General features: G+C 34.3%; 1 protein-coding gene across 1 annotated transcript in view; it reads left to right on the top strand.

Moving 5' to 3' along the window:
- Positions 1-13,901, top strand: part of TBC1D32 (TBC1 domain family member 32) — a 176,438-nt gene extending 162,537 nt beyond the window's left edge. The window contains exons 33-34 of the mRNA XM_045843791.1: positions 4,351-4,539; positions 11,761-13,901. Coding sequence (XP_045699747.1) covers positions 4,351-4,539; positions 11,761-11,880 — 309 coding nt within the window. The 3' untranslated portion in view covers positions 11,881-13,901. The remainder of the gene's footprint in view (positions 1-4,350; positions 4,540-11,760) is intronic.
- The last annotated feature ends 5,569 nt before the right edge of the window (positions 13,902-19,470 follow it).

Here is a 19,470-nt window from a genome sequence, read left to right as displayed (position 1 = left end):
TTTGTTAAGTGAGAAAAAGGAGGACGAAAAGAATTTGTGTTATGTTATCATTTATATAAGAAAAGGTGGGATTCAAATGTGCTTATTTTAAAAACATGAATAAGCGTACCATATTTTAACAATGTTGGCTTTTATGATAGAGAAGGAATGAGCTGAAAAACCACGAAATATTCCTTGCTTCATATTTTTACTTTCAAATCATTTTAAGATTTTATGTAATAACATAAGTACATATAAATAACCAACTGAATAAATTAAGAACATACAGTCACACTGAACAGATGAACCTAATAGCACCCACTCGATGGGCTAAGCCCATGGGAAGCACTTTAAAGCGCTGTCATTTGACTGTACATGCCTAGTGACATGCCATCTGATGACAAAAGAACAGGAAAAATGCTGTGTTTTGAGTAATCACATTGTTCGTGGTAGGATTGGTATTATTCTGAGATTATTTTTTCTTGCATGATAAATGAAATGAAAAGTTATACTGATACCATTGATAACTGAGATTTTTCAATGTGTTTTAAAATAATCAAAGACAAAACTTATAGCCACTAAAGAGAGGGAACCTATAGAGAAAAATGGACTTGGAACCTATCAACTAATCAAAATTTTGAAGCTGTGTTAGATCTGGTTCCTATACAATTTTCATATATACGTATTTTTAAAATTACGTAATAAAAATGTTAAAGAAAGAGTTTATCCTGCCTAATTGGGCACTTAACTAATTCCTTCATCCTGTGAGAATGCCGGACCATCAGCTGGTTTGCAGACCCTCGCATTTTATAAAGATGGAAAAGTTACTTGCTCAAGGATTAAAAATTGTGACTCATAGTTCAGCACTCTACCAGGGCAATAGTGTTTTAGAATTCTATTACAATTTAATAATTCCTAAGTATCTCATACATATAATAACAATAGGAGATATAATTTCTGCCAAGTCAGGAGGGTTGAATTCTTTAAAAAATGCATGCCTCCCCTTTAAGTGTAAGGTCCCTAAGAACAGGGACCTTTTGTTCACTTAAAAATTATAATCTAAGCCCTGGCTGGCATAGCTCAGTGGATTGAACTCAGGCTGGGAACCAAAGTGTCCCAGGTTCGATTCCCAGCCAGGGTACATTCTTGGGTTGCAGGCCATAATCCCCAGCAACCACATATTGATGTTTCTCTCTCTCTCTCCCCCTCTCTGTCTCTCTCCTCCCCCGTCCTTTCCCTCCCTAAAAATAAATAAATAAAATCTTAAAAAAAAGTTTTTAAAAAATTATAATCTTGTATATTAGATACTCAATAAATATTTTAATTGAATACTAGACATCTGTATCTTTGTTATAGAATAACATATACATAGCATATATATTTTCAAAGTGCTTTCAGTTTTTTCTCATTTTCCTCTCCTAGATTTCCCATACATAGAAAATACAGCTATATATCTCCATTAAATGGAAGAAAACAATGCTTGAATTTATGTAAATGCCAGAAAATTGCAACAGTATTAGAAACTATATAATAAATAACTAATTGCAGGTTCTGGAATTAGTTATTACTGGGATTATTAGTTAGATTCTGGGGTGATTTTCTTTTAACCAATCTGGGTAAAGGCAGATGGATAACTATCTCTCTACATACATTGTAACTTCAGATATATTTGTTGGAACATATAAAGTTGGTAGATTTAAAGGTTAAAATGAGTCTGTGAGCAGTAGTTTCTCACTGTTCAACCTGTAGAAAAGTAAGGCCAACTAGAAAAGGATGGACAGAACCTGTGACCCCTTTCATCTTTGTCTCCTTGCTAATCCCTGAAACTCACACCTAGGAACTGCTCTCTCTGGCTGCAGAGATTATTTGTACTACTTTCCACTCTTCAGGTGTTTCTCCTTCATTCATCCAGAGATTCTCATTTTCATTAACACAACCCGCTCTTAAGTTGATTGGCATTAGTAGCTGCAGCAACAAACAGAGACAGAGAGAATCCTGGCAACAGTGCTTTAAAGGAATGAAAAGTATGGCTTTCAGTCTTAGAACCATTAAATCCTCCAACCTATCTAGTCAAGTGGGAGAGGAGGCATTTTTTTTTCTCTGCAGTCCAGTAGAGCCACATCATATGGATATTTGGTGGGCAGTAGAAGTTTGGTAATGAACTCTGCATGCCAACTGACCCTCCAGGTTGAGGGAGGTCTGGGGAAAGAATCCTATCAAAGTCAAGTGAACAGTAAAGTTGGCACCAAAGGAAATGAAATATATCCTGCCTATTGACAAATATTATACATTTGTAGACATATTTTAAGTCGATACTAAGTTATTTCATGAGCTCTATGAAAAGATTTGAAGCATAGTAGAAAGGAACCTAATTTTGTAAAGGAAAATTTTATACCTGAGGACAGAATTACAATAAAAAACAGTAGAAAATATTTGGTCTTATAGAGTTGACATTATCAATAATGAAACAGGAAATATGAGCAGGAGATGAAAAGATGTGTCCATACCGGCTGACATTTAAGGGTTAATGGCTGCCATGAGTCATGATGTATGGAAAACAAAAATGCAATGATATCATCTAGTATGGGCTGAATTGTGTCCCTCCACATTCATCTGTTGAAGTTCTAACCCTCAGCAGATGACTATTTAGATATAAGGTCTTTAAAGGTGGTAATTGTGTAAAAACAAAGTCATTCGGGTGTGCCTTAATCCAGTAGGAGTGGTGTCCTTATAGGAATAGCATATTTGTACACAGACATGTAGAGGAAAGACCATGTGAAAATATGAAAGAAGGCTGCCATCTATAAGCCAAAGAGATAGGCCTCAGAAGAAACCAACCCGGCCAACACCGTGATTTTGGACTTCTCCAGAATGGTGGGAAGATAGAGCCCTGTTGTTTGAGTTGCCCAGTCTCCAGTACTCTGTCATGGCAGTCCTGGTAAACTAATATGCCACATTAAAGGCAGTGAAAAGCAGAATCAGCATCCCCCCAAATTGAATCGAGGATATAAAAACAAATTTTGGAAACTATTCAAGAATATATTTTTAAAAGAACAAAATGATACAACAAAAGAAAAATTGTATCTCTGTATCTTTTGTGTTTATGATAAATTGATATAAGCTACCACATCTGTTCCTACCCCCCTAAGTCATAAAACTATAGGAAAATATAGGTTCAATTAAAGAAGTCTTTCTTCAGTGGTAATGTGTTGCTCATTTATGAAAACTGAAATATTGGAAACCAGTTAATTGCCTTGATTTCCCAAGACTGTGGTATTATAAACTAGGCCACTTAAAATGACAGAAATGTACTGTCTCACAATTTTGGAAGCCAGAAATCAAAATCAAAGTGTTGGCAAGGCTGTGTCCCCTCTGAACACATGAAGGGTAAAGTTTGGTGTTTCTTTCCTAGTTTCCAGTAGCCTTAGATTTTTCTTGGCTTGTAGATAGATCAGTCATCTTTCTTCATGTGTGACGTTTTCTGTGTGTGACTTTCCAACATCTTCCCTCTGTGTGTGTCTCTCTTTGTCCAAATTTCCTCTTTTCGTATGGTTGCCAGTCAGTATCGGAATAGGGTTCACCCTAATTTTAACTTGACCTAATTTTAACTTGATTACTTCTGTAGGGACCCTATTTCCAAATAATGTCACATTCACAAGTACCGGGGTTAGGACTTAGACATGCTTTTTGCAGGAATACACAATTCAATTCATAACATTAATGTACCAAAATGTTAACAATGTTAATCTCTGTGTGATTATTTTCTTTTTCTTAAACTTTACTATTTTTCCACAATGGACATCTATCTCTTTTATAACCTGAACAAATGTGATTCAAAAAGTAACAAAAATTACTGTTTTTAAAGTCTCATTTTTAAATATTCTCTACATTAGCTCTCAGGTTTTATGTTATATAATTCTGTTTGGTTTAAATTGTTTTCTGATTCAGCAAGAGTCCATTTGCATTAATGTAACATTTAGCAATCTGTCATCTGCATAATTACACATCTGTGATTATAGGTGGGACAGGAAAAAACTTCCATTTCTGATTTAAAATAGTATCTGTAGAGAGCAGACTGGTGTTATCAGTAGGAGAAGACAAGATGAGCAGAGAAGGCATTGAGCAATAGGTATTTGAGCAGCATGAGCATCATCAGTTGACCTCATGTCCTGAGTCCCAAGGACATGACAGTTTTTTCATGCACTGAGTAAATAGATGAAGCATCCTGGTTAGACTCAGATGCAGAATGTTTTTCATTTTCACTGAATGCTGAGCTCTTCATTGGTTTTGTATGTATTATTGGTTATTGTTTTTTGGAAATCAAATAATGGTGTTACAAACTTTCTAATGAACTGACTTTTTTTTTTCTAGATTTGTCTCCAATGGATAACTCAGTGTTTTTGGAATTATTTAGATTGGATAGAAATCTGCCATTATATTGCCACTTGTGTTTTCCTTGGTCCTGATTATCAAGTGTATATCTGTATAGCTATATTCAGACATCTGCAACAAGACATTCTACAACACACTCAGACTCAAGATCTGCAGGTTTTTCTAAAAGTAAGTGTTTTTATATGTAAAGGGAAAATGGTTAAGATTTAATAGGTAACTTTGATGGGGTGCTTAATGAATGATATTTTTCCAGACAGTCATCTAATCCTAAAAACTACCTTTGGAGGAAGGTACTATTATCATCCTCATGTTAGAGATGAGGAAACTGAGCCACCAAATTAAGTAAATTGCTCAAAATTATACAAGTAGAGAGTGATGGAGCTGGAATGTGAAATTAGGCTGTCTGGATCCAGAACTTTGCTTTTAATTAGTGTGCTATGCCAAAGGAGACTTATTGTTTTTATATTCTATATCTTATTTTTAGTCCAAGTTCAAGTTTTGTGTTAATACAGAGGTTTGGTACTTTAAAAAAAAACACTTAATACAACTTATTATACCTTTATATTCTATGTTTTTCTAAACTTCTAATTTTTGTAAAAGGGTTTCTTAAAATATTATTCTATCATAATATGCTTTTTAAAAAGTCATTACAATATATAAGTTAATATTTTAAAACAAGACATAGTTGGTTACCTTTTTGTTCACAATAATAAGACTTTCGAAGCTCTGGACTTTAGGAAATGTATGATATATAAATACACCCCTGTGTGCAATTTGTGGTGGCTGTCCAACTCTGTTTTAAGTTAAAATCTTTCCTTGGATTTAAGTGTGTTTCCCTTCCCACAGGTACACATTGACTTCCGTACACCAATACCCATATCTGGCGTTTGCTAATTTTTCTCTAGTCAATGACTAATTTCTGTGTAAACGAATTTCGTCTTTATTTCTTTACCATTACATATTGTCTGAGTTATTTTCCATTTAATGATGATTTTCTGTAAATAAATGGCATTGATTACTTAAGATAGCCAAACTGTCAAGAACTTTTATTTTGTAAGTACAGAATTCAAAAGGTCTCAAATTTCCTACATATATTACTGGAATTATGGTTTTAGAAAAATTCGTAATGAAAAAGTATACCAAGACAATGATTGGACATGTAGGAGAAAAACTTAGGTAGAAAAAAAATGACCTGCAAAAGGGCATTTGTAGTACAGGGGTGGTTAAGTAAATGGGAATTATGTTGAGGGCAAAATATGAATTATTTTTCAGTAAGGGATATTTTTGTCAGCTGCATGGTCATTTATGGAGGTTTCAGAGTCTGAAATTTCCCCAAACTCTTATATTTGTGTATCCCTAACCAATAATTCTCTAACCTCTTATCCTACTTTAGTTTTTCTTACAGTTTGTCACTAGCTGAAATTGTTTTATATGTATTTTTGTCACTCTTCCCCAGTATAATGGGTAAGCACCACAAGAACTTGATTTTGTCTATATTGTTAACTAATGCATTTTCAATGCCTGGAACAGTACCCAGTACATAGTAGGTGCTCAATAAATACTTGTTGCTAGAATAATCAAAGACTGTAAGTAAATATAAAGGGAAAGGTGAATGAATTTAGTTTTATTCACATTGAATAACAATCATTACAAAATTCTTCGAATGATTGTTACGTATGCCCCTCCCTGCCAGAAGGGTGTCTTCATATTCATCATCTTTAAATCTGATAACAGTGGTGATTATTCAGTTTCATCTCTTTCTTCAATAACGACAGGAACATTGTGATGGAGTTTGCAAATCATGACCTCCTTAAATGTGTCCCAAACTCTAATGTGCTCTAGGCACAATGCTATCAATTTAAAATTAAACAGTTTTTAAATGGGGGGAAAAACATTATCTTTACCAACTAAGTCTTATTTAAATCACTAAAATTTTAATTGAATTGGTTTAAATCCAAATTAAGGACGTGCTGGCAAAGAATTAATTGTTAGTACTTGTCCTGGAACAAACCTTACTTCTTACTCCTGCTGTTTGCAGTCATCTGAGGGATTAGAAAAATGCCCCTCGAATACTGACTTCACTTCACTTTTTGTTTGCTTTTCAGCAGGTGGTGTCAACGTCACTGATCTCTTTTGGTGGGCAGTTTTCTTTTTGTGAGATAAATTCTAGTGTAGTTTATTTAAATATGTATTTACATAACCCTTTAGCTGCTCTATTAAGTCTTGTTTCATTTGCAGAGTACATAAGTTTATGTATACCATGTTCCACTTATTGACATTCACCAGTGATGGGATTCTGGTTAATAAAGTAATTTTTATATAGCCCTCAGAACATCCCTGAAGTCAGGAATAGCTATATGATTTACAAATTACTTATTTAACTATAATTATAGGGATTAAACCTTTGAAATTATGTTTTATACTTTCTGACCCAAAATCTCAGCATTGTACTCTAAGAGAGAGAGAAAAAAACAAACCTTGTCAACAATTCTCCATGTTAGACCTGTCACATCCATAATAATATCCTTTTAACTTATGTTTTATTCCCTGACTCAACATATTTAATAATGATTGCTTCTGAGAAGAAAGGAGATGAAGTAGAGTAGGAAACTTTTACTTGTTTTATATATTTGCACGTATTTATGTGGACTTTTTTGTTTTTGAAGAATGGGCTCATACTTCTTTGGTAATAAAACTACTTTTTAAAAGGAAATTGAATTATTATATAAAAGTAGATAAAGCAAACATCTGACTTGTAAATAAGTTCAAATAATTAGGCCCAATTGAATTAGTTTCCAAAATGTTGAAAAACCATAAACATAAGTGTTTCATGAGTATCAGTTATTCTGAGAAACTTCAGATGAGGTGGTTCCAGAAGATTGAAAATATGAATTCTCTTCCTGGGTTAAGTTTCAGGTATTGACAGAAAGTGGCATGATCGAAGCTTAAAGAAAATACCAACCCACGTGTCTTCATTTGGGTTTCAGTTCACTGTTGTAAATCAGTTAATTGAGAGACTAGACTCATTGTCTACCCTTGTAATAGCCCACTGGATAATTCTTTATGATCAGTCAATATATTTCAAAGACTACTTGGAATTTCTTAGACCAGAAGGTGGTGAACACTAGTGGGCAACCCAGGTTTACTAAAAAGCAAAACAACAAACAAAAGTATTTTTTCTCTGTTGATTAAACCACTAAATCATTAGATGAATATCATATGTTCATATAAGCAAGGTATGGTCTGAGTTTTTCACCGTATTTGCAGACAAAACAAAAATGTGGGTTGGATAACTGAGCAGCTAAATGCATTATTCCCACACTATGGTGATTAATACGTTAGTACCAAGCAAGGTGGCAGCTTCTGAAGGCATGCTGAAGGCAAGCTTAGTCCTTGTTCTTGGGATTCTGAACATTTTTATCTGTGACAGATGATGGTTCAGAAAATCTGGAGGCATCAAACTTCCAGAGAGAAAAACATCCAACAAAATAAATATTCTCAAATATCTTAGCACGCTTGAAAGTCTAAAGTTGTCTTTTTGGTAATGCAGTCATTCTGTCCCCTCCTCTCTCTCTCCCACACACACACTCACACTCACACGCAGAGAAGCAGAAGACACAGATACAGACACATGTTTGGTGAGAGTTAGTTTAATAGTAATTTCAGAGGACCCTCTGTTTTAGCTGGCTGGCTGTATTCATCCCTCTCTAGCATGCTAATAGGCTGGCAGTGATCTTGATTTTTAGTTTGTGAATTCAACCTGGGGACAAATGTCACTGAAATGCCAGGCTAGGAAAAGAATTGCCTTCCAGAGAAAGGCTATGAAGGCTCAAAATACTTAATTAAAATGCTTCAGCTAAACCTTGCATATTCTTGCCTATTATGGCAAAATCAATTTATAATTATGAAAAAATCAGATTAATTTCAACCCAACCAGTTAATTGTCAAGAGGAATTTTTTGTGTGTGTTGCTGTTACAGCTGTTGCTCCAGAACATGTTGACAAGCTAAGAAATGGTGATTAGACGGAGAAATCAATTGAATGCTAAGCTTTGAAAAACAAAAGTGTACATAATAATAAAAATAGTTCACTCACTGAGGGGATAGATGAAACATGTTCAGTACTTTGTCAACTGTCGTTTACAGATATACCGATATTTTCTGCATTGTCCTGAATATAAGTTGAGGTCACTTGAATTCTGGCTCTTTCACTAACTGTGAGCTGGGGAATGTTGCTTAGCCTCTCTGCGCCTCAGTTTTTTCATTTGTATGATTGGGCATGAAATAATACCTATTACATTAGGTTGTTGAGGAATAAAATTAGATGATATCTATAAAGTACTTCTAAAACATCATCTTGTGGCACACTTAAAATTTTTTTTTGCATTTCTACATTCCTGTTCCATGCCTCTCCCATCTATCTCCTTGTTCTTAAGAAATAAGACATATAGAGAATACAACAAAAGAAACAGTTTTCTACCAAGTCCATAGCTAGACTATAAACTGTTGCTCCCATTTTTTCCCCTCCTACTCCAAGATATCTTAGTATTTGATATCATAGTAATACCTGGCGTTATGTCTCCAGGTATTATGTTAGGAACAGGTATTATGTCCAATTCTATGTCAGGAACATTCATTTACATTGTATCTGATCAAGGTCTATTTCTTTATGTACCCAGCCAAGATTAAATCATCTTCCTAGTCATCACATATGCCCATGAACTCTTCAGCTGAGTTAAAAATTTTTAAGAACCACTTACTGTATCCTAAATATTTGAGAACTTCATATTTTATCCAGAACTACACATCTATTTAAACTTTCTTAATCCTAAGAATAACAAGGGAACTTATTAAAATTGATTTATCTAGATTCCTTCCCAGACCATTTAAGATGGAATTTTCATGACAGAGTACTGAGTTGTCAGATTTCAGTACAAATTCTCAAGGAGCTTGAAACTTTTGGAATATGTAAAATTGTTAACTTTGAAGTTTGAATCCAGTATGCCAAATTCAGGATTCAAAAGTTTTGGAGATAGGACTTCCAAGAATTTCTGATTTTACCAAGTACTCCAGGATGGATGTCCTAGAAGCAGTATTACTTGCAGGTTGTGTTTCTGCCCCTTTGATCAGATGAGAAGGTCCTTTTTCATACTCCAGGTCAGACACAACACACAAAAGTTCGTGTCTAGGGAGAGCAGACATGTGTTCACAAAACTCCTTCTCTCATGTGACTATTGTGATGTGATTTGTTGCTTCTAACATGAAATTTGACATTAACACAAATGCTTTGTTAAATGACTTCAGTGTACAGTAAATTCTACACCTTTTGTGATAAACATTTATTTTATATTATTTTCTGATGATTATTAGTGAGAGTCAATTCTTTATTCCAATATAACCCACTCAAAGGGACTTACCCTACTCTTTTCCTTGTGATATTAGTTAATAAGACTATAGAGGTTTCAAGTATACATTTCTATGATACATGATATGTATATTACATTGTGTGCCCACCACTCAAATTCAAATTGTCTTGCAACATCATATATTTATCTGGTCCTCTTTACCCTTTACTAACCCTCATCCTAACCCTTTACTGTCCTTCAAACCCCACTTCCATCTGGTAACCACCACACTGTTGTCTGTGTCTGTGAGTTTCATTTTTCTGTTCCACATATGGGTGAAATCATGTGGTTCTAGTTTTTTCTGATGGACTTGCTTTCCTTACTATAATATTCTCAAGGTCCATCCTTGTTGTCACCAATGGCAGTATTTCATCTTTTCTTATGGCTGAATAGTATTCCATAGTATATATGTATCACATCATCTGTATCCAGTCCTCTATCAAAGGACACTTCGAATGTTTCCATGCCATGGCCACATAAATAGTGCTACAGTGAATATCAGGGCATACTTATTTTTGCAAATATTTTCAAGTTTTTCAAATAAATGCCCAGAAATGGGATTTCTGGCTGCTGTGGTACCTCTCCTTAATTTTCTGAGGACTGCTATGCTGATTTCCATAGTGACTCTACCAGTTCACATTCCCACCAGCAGTGAATGAGGGTTTCTTTTTCTCCACAACCTCTCCAACACTTGTTATTGCTTGCCTTGTTGATAAAAGCCATTCTAACAGGTGTGAGGTGGTGTCTCATCATAGTTTTAATTTGCATTTCCCTAATAGCTAGTGAAGTTGGGCATCTTTTCATATATCTGTTCGTCCTCTGCCCATTTTTTAATTGGTTATTTTGGTGTTGAGTTGTATGAGTTCTTTATATATGAGTATTTTGGATATTAACCCCTTATCAGAGCTGCTGTTAGAAAATATCATCTCCCATTTGGCTGGTTCCACTCTCTTCTGGCTTGTAGAGTTTCTCGTAAGAAGTTTGATGATAACCTAGTGGGCATTCTTGTATAAGCTACTTTCTTCTCTCTCCTGGCTGCCTTGAAAATTCTTTATTTGTCAATAATTTTTGCCAGTTTTAATACAATGTGCATGGAGAAGGCCTTTTTGGATTGAGGTAACTAGGTGTTCTGCTTGCTTTTTGGATTTGAGGATCTAGCTCTTTCCATAGTTTTGGGCAATTCTCATCATTTATTTGTTTGAATAGACTCTCTGTTCCTGTCTCCCTCTCTTCTTCTTCTTCTAGTAATTTTACCTTTAAACTATAATCTCCAGAAAGGCATGAATTATACTAATTTTTTATAACCTCCAAAACTAACATAATACTTATTACAGAGTCAAGCATAAGCTTCTTCCAGCAGATTTTTGTTGCTGTTGTTGTTGGTAACCTTGATGGGTAGGTACTGCCTAGCCAGTATTCTAAAAGATACTAGCTGTCATAGAATTCCCTAACAGCTACTAAGATTCTAAATGGATGCCCCTACTGTTTTTTACTTTTGAGTGCCTCTCTTGGAAGACTAACCATTAAATTCCAAATCAGTACAGACATGCGTAGTACCACCATTATGAATCTCAGACTGTTGAAGGTTTTGTGAACAATTGCTGTAAATAGGTGTATCTTGCAGTATTATAGTATTCTTTAGCAGAAAAGCTCTAGGGTCTTTACTAATTACAAATGTAAACAGTCATTCTTTAATTGAGACCTATTTAGATATCTAAAATATCTAAGAGTTTGTTTTATTTTTTGTTAGCTGTAAAGCATTTTTGCTTTTGAAAACGCACAACCTTGTTTCATAGGGACATGGTTTCTTGCTATCGTCTGCACACACAGCCTATCAAATAGAAAACAATTACACGTCTACTAGCAACATGGAATTCCTTGCCTATAACTGAAAAAAGAGATGCACCAACTATTTAAAATTTATTAACTTAGAATTGTGTGTCTGTACCCAAGCAAATGAACTGTTCCCTTTATGTTTTTTGACAGGAAGAAGCACTGCATGGGTTTCGAGTGAGTGATTACTTTGAATATATGGAAATGTTGGAACAAAACTACCGACCAGTGTTGCTGAGAGACATGCGGAACATTAGAGCACAGAGCACGTAGATCATAGCACAAAAGGACTTGATTGTTTCCTATCCGTGTCCATGACAACATACGCTTTGTGAATACACACTTTGTAAATCAATACTGTAAATTAAGTAATATCACGATGTATTCAAGTAGTCATTAGCTCAGTTTTTGACATGAAATGAATTCATTTAAAATTGTTGTTTTGTGTGGTTGTTTTAGAACAAATTGAGCTTACTTACAGTTCTTTATATTTAACAGCTATTTCCAACCTAGATCTCCTCCTTCACCAGATGATTAAAATATTTTTTCCAATGAGTTTAGAAGGTAGCAGCAGTATATTAAATAATTCTTTGACTAGCCATAAAAAGTCCTTAGAGACAAGGAGAAGTTTTGGTTTTGTTTTGTTTTTTATTTTTTTTTGTCTGCACATGAAAGGAAAATAGACAAAACCACAACTGCGTATTTGATATGTGGAGAAAAATTAAAATATCATATTTATCATGGCAAGTTATAGAATAAATGTTGTCCTCAGACATAATTGTATTTCTAGGAATTGCTTTTGATACCTATATCAACTTATAATTTTTCATGTGAAATATAGTCTCTACATGGTTCATTTAAAAGATAGATTAGTTATTTTATACCGATAAGAATTTGACTCTCATTAGTTATGCATTTCCCTTGGTGATAGATTTGATTTGTACTGAATTGAAAACATTAAAGAGAATAGATTTCTAAATTATTTTAAATTACCAACATTATGTTTTATTTAAATAAAATCTGTGCTTCAATGAGATTAATACAATATTCTAGGGTCTATTTTCTTATAACTGTCACATTTCATATATGAAAGATAGTATGTAAAAATATTAAATTGTTAATTTTTCAGTCAGCAATCTCAACAAGTTTTTAAATCAACCACTAAAGCCATTCTGAAGCTTTTTCGCCTTGCCAACACACAATGGCTGACCAACAGACTCATTTTTCCCTTTAGTGTGATGAAACAACTGGTGCCATCCAGTTTTCAATTCTGTGGTATCCGGGCTGCTGCAATGCCAGCCTTCCAGAATCAGGTTTTATCCTACAGATGCCAACAATAGCTTTTCAGTAATGGTGTTCCTAAAGGGCATTAGAAAAGTTGAGAAAAGAAAATTGAGCAAGTTAGTTTGACATATTGCTCACTTTACCTCTCACTGATATGAGTTAAGTAAGAGAGTCCTAGGTGACCCAAAACACCGAACTTAGTGTACTTTCAAACTCAATTTTGAAAAGCTGTCCCACAGAAGCAGTTATACATGTTTATGGATCCATTTCATTCCATTCTGTTCCCGAGCTGCTATTATTAGTCCTAAGAAACCTACAGCTTTATTTTTTTAAATCTCTTACATGGTAATTGGATATACAAATGGAAAAGAAACTATAACTTACTTTTACAATATCCATTGGTGATTTTCATTGGAAACTGAGGCAAGTTCTAGATAATAACAATCACATTTTGGAAAATTAAATTCATCTGGAACCAAAGGCCTTGGTTTTCATTTGATAAATGTATTATGAACAGTGACAAAAACAATGAGCAATTTGGTGAAATAAAATATAAAATACTTGCATTTCACATTTTAGCTATTTACATGTTAGCTATTGTATAGATAACACTATGAATTATTTATGCATCTACTTTTATTTTAAGAATATTCTTTAGAATAGAAATAAATATAGTCTTGTCTTGCCTCTCAGTTTCATTTTCAATTATTTACAGTATAAATCCATAGGATAAATTTATTTCTAATTATGTGAAGGGACTTCATACATTTTATAGGTTTATTGTAATAAACTATATCTTATGATATAATGTAAATAAATTTGTGAATAATTTAAGTGCACATATGTAAATCTTTGAATATCTGTCTTCAAAATGTGATCTTTGTAGTTATGTCTTCTTATGCTATCTAAGCATCTAAGGAATCTTGAAGGTAAATAGTATTCAGAAATTCATGTAAACTTTCCAACAGGATTTTATCTAAATTTATGATTATTAAATTATTGTCTGCACTAATTTGATCTTTCATTTCCAAGACACTAAAGAAGTTTCCTTGGTCATTTCATTAAACAGACATGTTTTGAAGGTTACACATATAATTAAATGTTTTTAATATTCAGGATAGGAAAATTGAGATACAACATCTCCACTCAAGAGTCCACAGTCTTCATGTGATAAGAATTTTAAAACTATGAAAATACAGTCAGTTATAAGGATGACAAGTGAGAACTGACCTACAGATCTGGTGATTTTGATGAGCAATTTTGATGGGTTAGTGAGGGCAAAAGTTTGGTTGGAACAGGTGCAAATGATGCTGAGAGGAAAGATCTGGTAACTGCCCTCTCAATGAGTATTTCTGTACAGGGAAAAAGGATAGGGTGGGTGGTGGCTAGAGGAGGCATGGGATCAAAGGACTTAATTAAGATGGGAATTGGAAGTGTGTGTATATGTGGGTGGAAATGATGCAGTAAAGAAGGAGAGATGATGATTCTGAAGAGAGAAATGTAGAGTGAATGCCGTGAATTACAAATGGTTGGGGAATGGGATCTAGTGCATAAATTTTGGAATTACTCTTTGCCTAGAGTATAAATGCTTCCAGCAGCAGAAGAGGAGTTGGTATAAATGGGCAAATATACAGGATGGGCATTTCTGGAAGTTATTGTTTTCTCAGTGAAATAGGAAGAAGGTCATCAGCTAAAAGTCATCAGCTACACATGCTTAACTGTTAGGATGGCAGAAACTGGTAGATTCTAGATGAACCTAAGTGGAATAGTTGTCAGAGATACTGGGAGAGTGAATGGAATAGGAAAATATAATTGTGACTTAATAGTATGAGATGAGTTAGCCAAGTTGTATGTTTTTCTCCAGCTACATTTCACTGTGAAGGCACAGGAAGTACTAGGTAGTGAATTGGACAAGCATTTCATACCAAACATAGAGCACAAACCATACAAGAAAAAATTGATAATTTTATAGACTTCCTCAAATTTTAAAAAGGAAAAAAACTCTTTAGAAGACACTCTAAAATAAATGAAAAGGCACAAATTAATAGATTTTAAAACATACATCTAGTAAAAGGTCTTGTATTCACATTATAAAAATATTTTAACCACTCAATAATAAATGAACAAATAACATAATAATAAAGCAAGCTAAATATGTGAACGAAACCTTCACCAAAGAAGATATACAGATGACAACTTTGCACAAACAATGCTCATCATCATTAGTTATTAGGGAAATGCAAATTAAAACCATGGGAGATACTAAATGGCTAAAACTGAAGAACATACACAAAATAAAAGAGAAATACCTGGTTGCAAAGGTTGGCAAGGAAGTAGAGCAACTGGGACTCTCATACTTTCTTTTTTAAAGAATGAGAAGTACAACAGCTGCTTTGGAAGTTGGGCTTTTTCTTTTTCTAAACACACACTTAACTGTGTGACTCAGCAATACCCCTTCTAGGTATTTTCCCAAAGGAAATAAAATATATGACCATACAAAGACTTATACATGAAAAATGATTACAGCTTTATATATAATAGCCTTATAATGGAAACAACCCAAACCTCAACTGATGAATGGATAAACAAATGTGTCTTACCCTTATAAAATGAAGCAATTCATCATTAAACAGTAGCCATCTGCCGATGAACACAAAATCATGGGTGAAGCTGAAAAGCGTTATACTAACTGAAATGAGACAGTTAGAAAAGAATTGATGCTGTAGGATTCTATCTATATAAAACTCCAGACAAGGCAAATCTATAGTGACAGAGTATTAGTGGTTCCCACAGACTGGTGCTGGGGGCTGGGTATGAAGAAAGGGGATTTTCTGCGCGGAGGCAGAGGGCATTCCTAAGATTAATTCTACGTGGTCATGGTATTTTCTCATTTTCATGTTATCAGATTTGATTTGTTAAAACTTTGTTGAATTTTTATATCTGTGCTCACAAGGAATAACAGCTTGTAGTTTTCTTTTTCTGATTTTGATATCAGGGTAATGCTGGCTTCATAAAATTAGTTGATGGGTTTTCATCTTCTGTTTTCCAAAAGGCTTTTGTATAAATGGTATTATTTTCCCCTTAAAATGTTTGGTAACATTTTCCAGTGAAGTCTGGAATATTTTTTCTTCGTGTGTGTGGTAAGATTTGTAATAAAAGCACTCACTTTCTTCTCTACTACACAGCTCTTCAAATCATCTCTTCATTCTTAAGTGAGGTTTGGTAGTTTGTTTCCATCAACCAGTCAGATTTATTGGCATCAAATTAATCATAATAGTACCCTGTAACCTTTTTAAATATGTATAAATGTTGTAGTGATATCATCACGCATATTTTTTATAACGTTGATTTGTATCTTCTCTTTTCTTTCCTGATCAGCCTGGATAGGTTTATAAATTTTATTGGTGTTCTCTAAGAATTAACCCTTAATTTCATCAATTTTCTCTATTTTTCTGTTTTTGGTCCCTTTGATCTCCACCTGAAACTTTACTTCTGTTTACTTTCAGTTTCATTTGCTCTTGTTTTTGTAGTTTCTTAAAGTCATTTATTTGAGATCTTTCTTCTTTTCTAGTAGAGGTGTTTGGTGCTATAAAATTCCCTGTAAGTTCTACCTTACCTGCATCCACAAATTTTGATATGTTTATATATTTTATATGTTATATATATTTTTTATACTATAGACTTACACTGAAGTAAGCTAGAGAAAACAAAACCTTGTTAAGAAAATCATAAGGAAGAGAAGATATGCTTACAGTATTTATTGAAAACAATGCACAATAAGTTAACTCGCACAGTTCAAGCCCATGTCGTTCAGGGGTTAACCGTGTAATGAATGCTGGCTGGGTCTCACTTCATATGGTACTTTATATCATTGTAGAATATCCAGGGATTTTATATTTGCCATCTCATTTAATCCTCAGAAAAATTTATTAAGTGGATGTTATTCCCATTGAATAAAATGAAGAAAATGAGATTTAAAGCATTTTCACAGCTATGTGACCAGTTGTTTTGAAACCAGGTCTTCTGACCTCATTATCATTGCTTTTTCTAGTATTTCACAGATGCCTCTGTGATGATTTTATTTTATTTTAAGATTATATTTATTGGGGTGACATAAGATTATATAGGTTAATAAGATTATATAGGTTTCAAGTATACGTTTCTATGATACATGATCTGCCTATATTGTGTGCCCACCACCCAAAGTCAAAGCCACAATATATTTGCCCCCCTTTACGCTTTACTATTCCCCTACCCATCCTCCATCTGATAACCACTATGTTGTTGTCTGTGTCTGTGAGTTTTTGTTTATATATATACTTAAAACGAGTATATATTTTACTGTGTTTGTGTGGTCTGTTAATCACAATGAGATCAAATTGTTTGATATTGTTGTTTCTCTTATGTATCTTTACTGATATTTCTAGCTACTTGTTTTAGCAATTATTGTGAATGTTGAAATTAACTGTAATTATGGATTTGTTTCTCCTTTCAGTTCTGTCAATCTTTACTTCATGAATTTTGAAGCTCAGTTACATTAGGTATATAGACTTTTATGAATGTTACATCCTTTTAATGAATTGATCATTTTATCCTTATGAAATTACTATTTATCCCTCCTAATATCCTTTTTTCTGAAGCCGATTATGTTTAATATTAATATGGCCATTACAGGCTTATGGATTTTTGTTTAAAATTTGCATGATTTCACCTGTTATTTTACTTTTCCCCTTATGGATTTTTATATTTAAAGTGATTTGATTATAGGCAGCATAGGACTAGTCTAGCTTTCCCCTTCTGCAGGCTTGGCAAATCATCTTCTCATTAGGATGTTTAGACCATTTACACTTTATGTAATTATCAATATGTTTGGGTTTACATTTTATATTAACTATTTTTTTGTTCTCTATTTGTTTCAAATGTTTTTATTCACTTTTTTATTCTGCCTTACTTTTTAAAAAAAATGTATTTTTTATTTATTTTTAGAGAGAAGGGAAGGGAAGGAGAAACAGGCAGAGAAACATCAATGTGTGGTTGCTTCTTGCGGGCCCCTACTGAGGACCTAGCCCACAACCCAGGCATGTGCCATGACTGGGAATCAAACTGGTGACCCTTTGGTTCACAGGCCTGTACTCAATCCACTGAGACACACCACCCAGGGCATATTCTTCCTTACTTTTGATTAATTGTATGTTTTAGTAGATTCCATATTATCTTTCATTTATTTACTAGAGGTATTTCTTTATGTTAGTGTTGCTTTCAGTTTTATGTTATACATCTTTAGTTATCCCATTTTCCCTTCAACATTACACCTCTTCATGTTTAGTATAATAACCTTACAACCAATGACTTGCAAAACTTTACTATATCATTCTATCCCAACAGATTTTCTCCTTCCTCTTAAATTATAAAATGTTTCCTAACCACTCTGTACCTGTATATCTTTATCTATGTATAGTCTTAGATACTATTCCCTATACTACTATCTGAAATTGCTTTTTAATTTTTATTGTGATTTAATGCCAACATTGTTATTCAATAAATGTATCATTAGTAAATACTTTTCTTGGGGATGTTATCTCCCCAAATTTAAGTATAAGCTTCTTGAGGATGGAGGCAATGTTGACTAGTTCCTGTCTCCTAAAAACTCTGGCCTAGAGCTAGGCACATAGCAAAGTAACACACTGTTTACTGGATGAAATATCAAACTTGTTTTGAATATCACATTGATACGGAAGGAACAGAGTTTGAAACATTGGACCAAATTTCCATCTCAGCTCCTTAGTTGCACCAAGGATGAAATAACTTATGTTTTTGGTACAAGTATGTTTTCTGTTTACTGTTTACTAAGGAATATATTTTAATAGAAATAATAGTTTACTAATTCTAGTTAGCAAAGGTTGTAACTAAAATGTGCATGTGTAAGAGTTTTCCTTCTGTGTGCAGGGACGTGTGTGCTTGTGCATATGTGTCACCGTGTTACTGCATACGGATGCCATTTGGGCTATAACATGTATTGGAGAGGCATGCATGACCTAGCCCGGGGATCTAACCATGATTTGAAAACCAGACTACACCTTTTGAAATATATCATATGTACAAATGTGTGCATATCTAGTGTTGGGAACCGCCCTGCCTGGTATCAGAAGCTGAAACCCCCGCCTAGGCTAAGGCTAAGGGAACGCCCTTGGAACCGTGAGCCGGCAAGGAGACAAAAGCTTATCTTCCTGGCAGGAATGCTGCTTCTGCTGCTTTGTTCATAACTGAACCCCCCAAAAGCTTGGTCGGTTAGCCAAAGACGGGTAAGATTCCCCACGGGGGAACAACCCAAGCCAGGCACGATCACTTTGGGAGGCCCCCCAAAAGAAGGACTTGGGGGGCTGCAGCAAAAGGGGGGTGATGGACCCTCACTCCTCGGCTTTGACAAAGTCTGAGTTCTCAGCGTCCGGAAGAAAATCTCCTTATCTCTCGGTGGCTTTAGTTCCCGTGCTCCACCTAAGCCTGAAACAATGACGGGGAAGTACAGCTCGGTACTGGGAAGTGCGGGATTTCCCGGGGTGATCAGGCCTAAGAAAGAAC

This window comes from Phyllostomus hastatus, unplaced genomic scaffold, assembly GCF_019186645.2.
Source record: "Phyllostomus hastatus isolate PE091 unplaced genomic scaffold, TTU_PhHast_1.1 phas_contig_40, whole genome shotgun sequence".
NCBI lineage: Eukaryota > Metazoa > Chordata > Mammalia > Chiroptera > Phyllostomidae > Phyllostomus > Phyllostomus hastatus.
The sequence above is the reverse complement of the archived record's forward strand: the minus strand, read 5'-3'. Positions and strand labels throughout refer to the sequence as shown.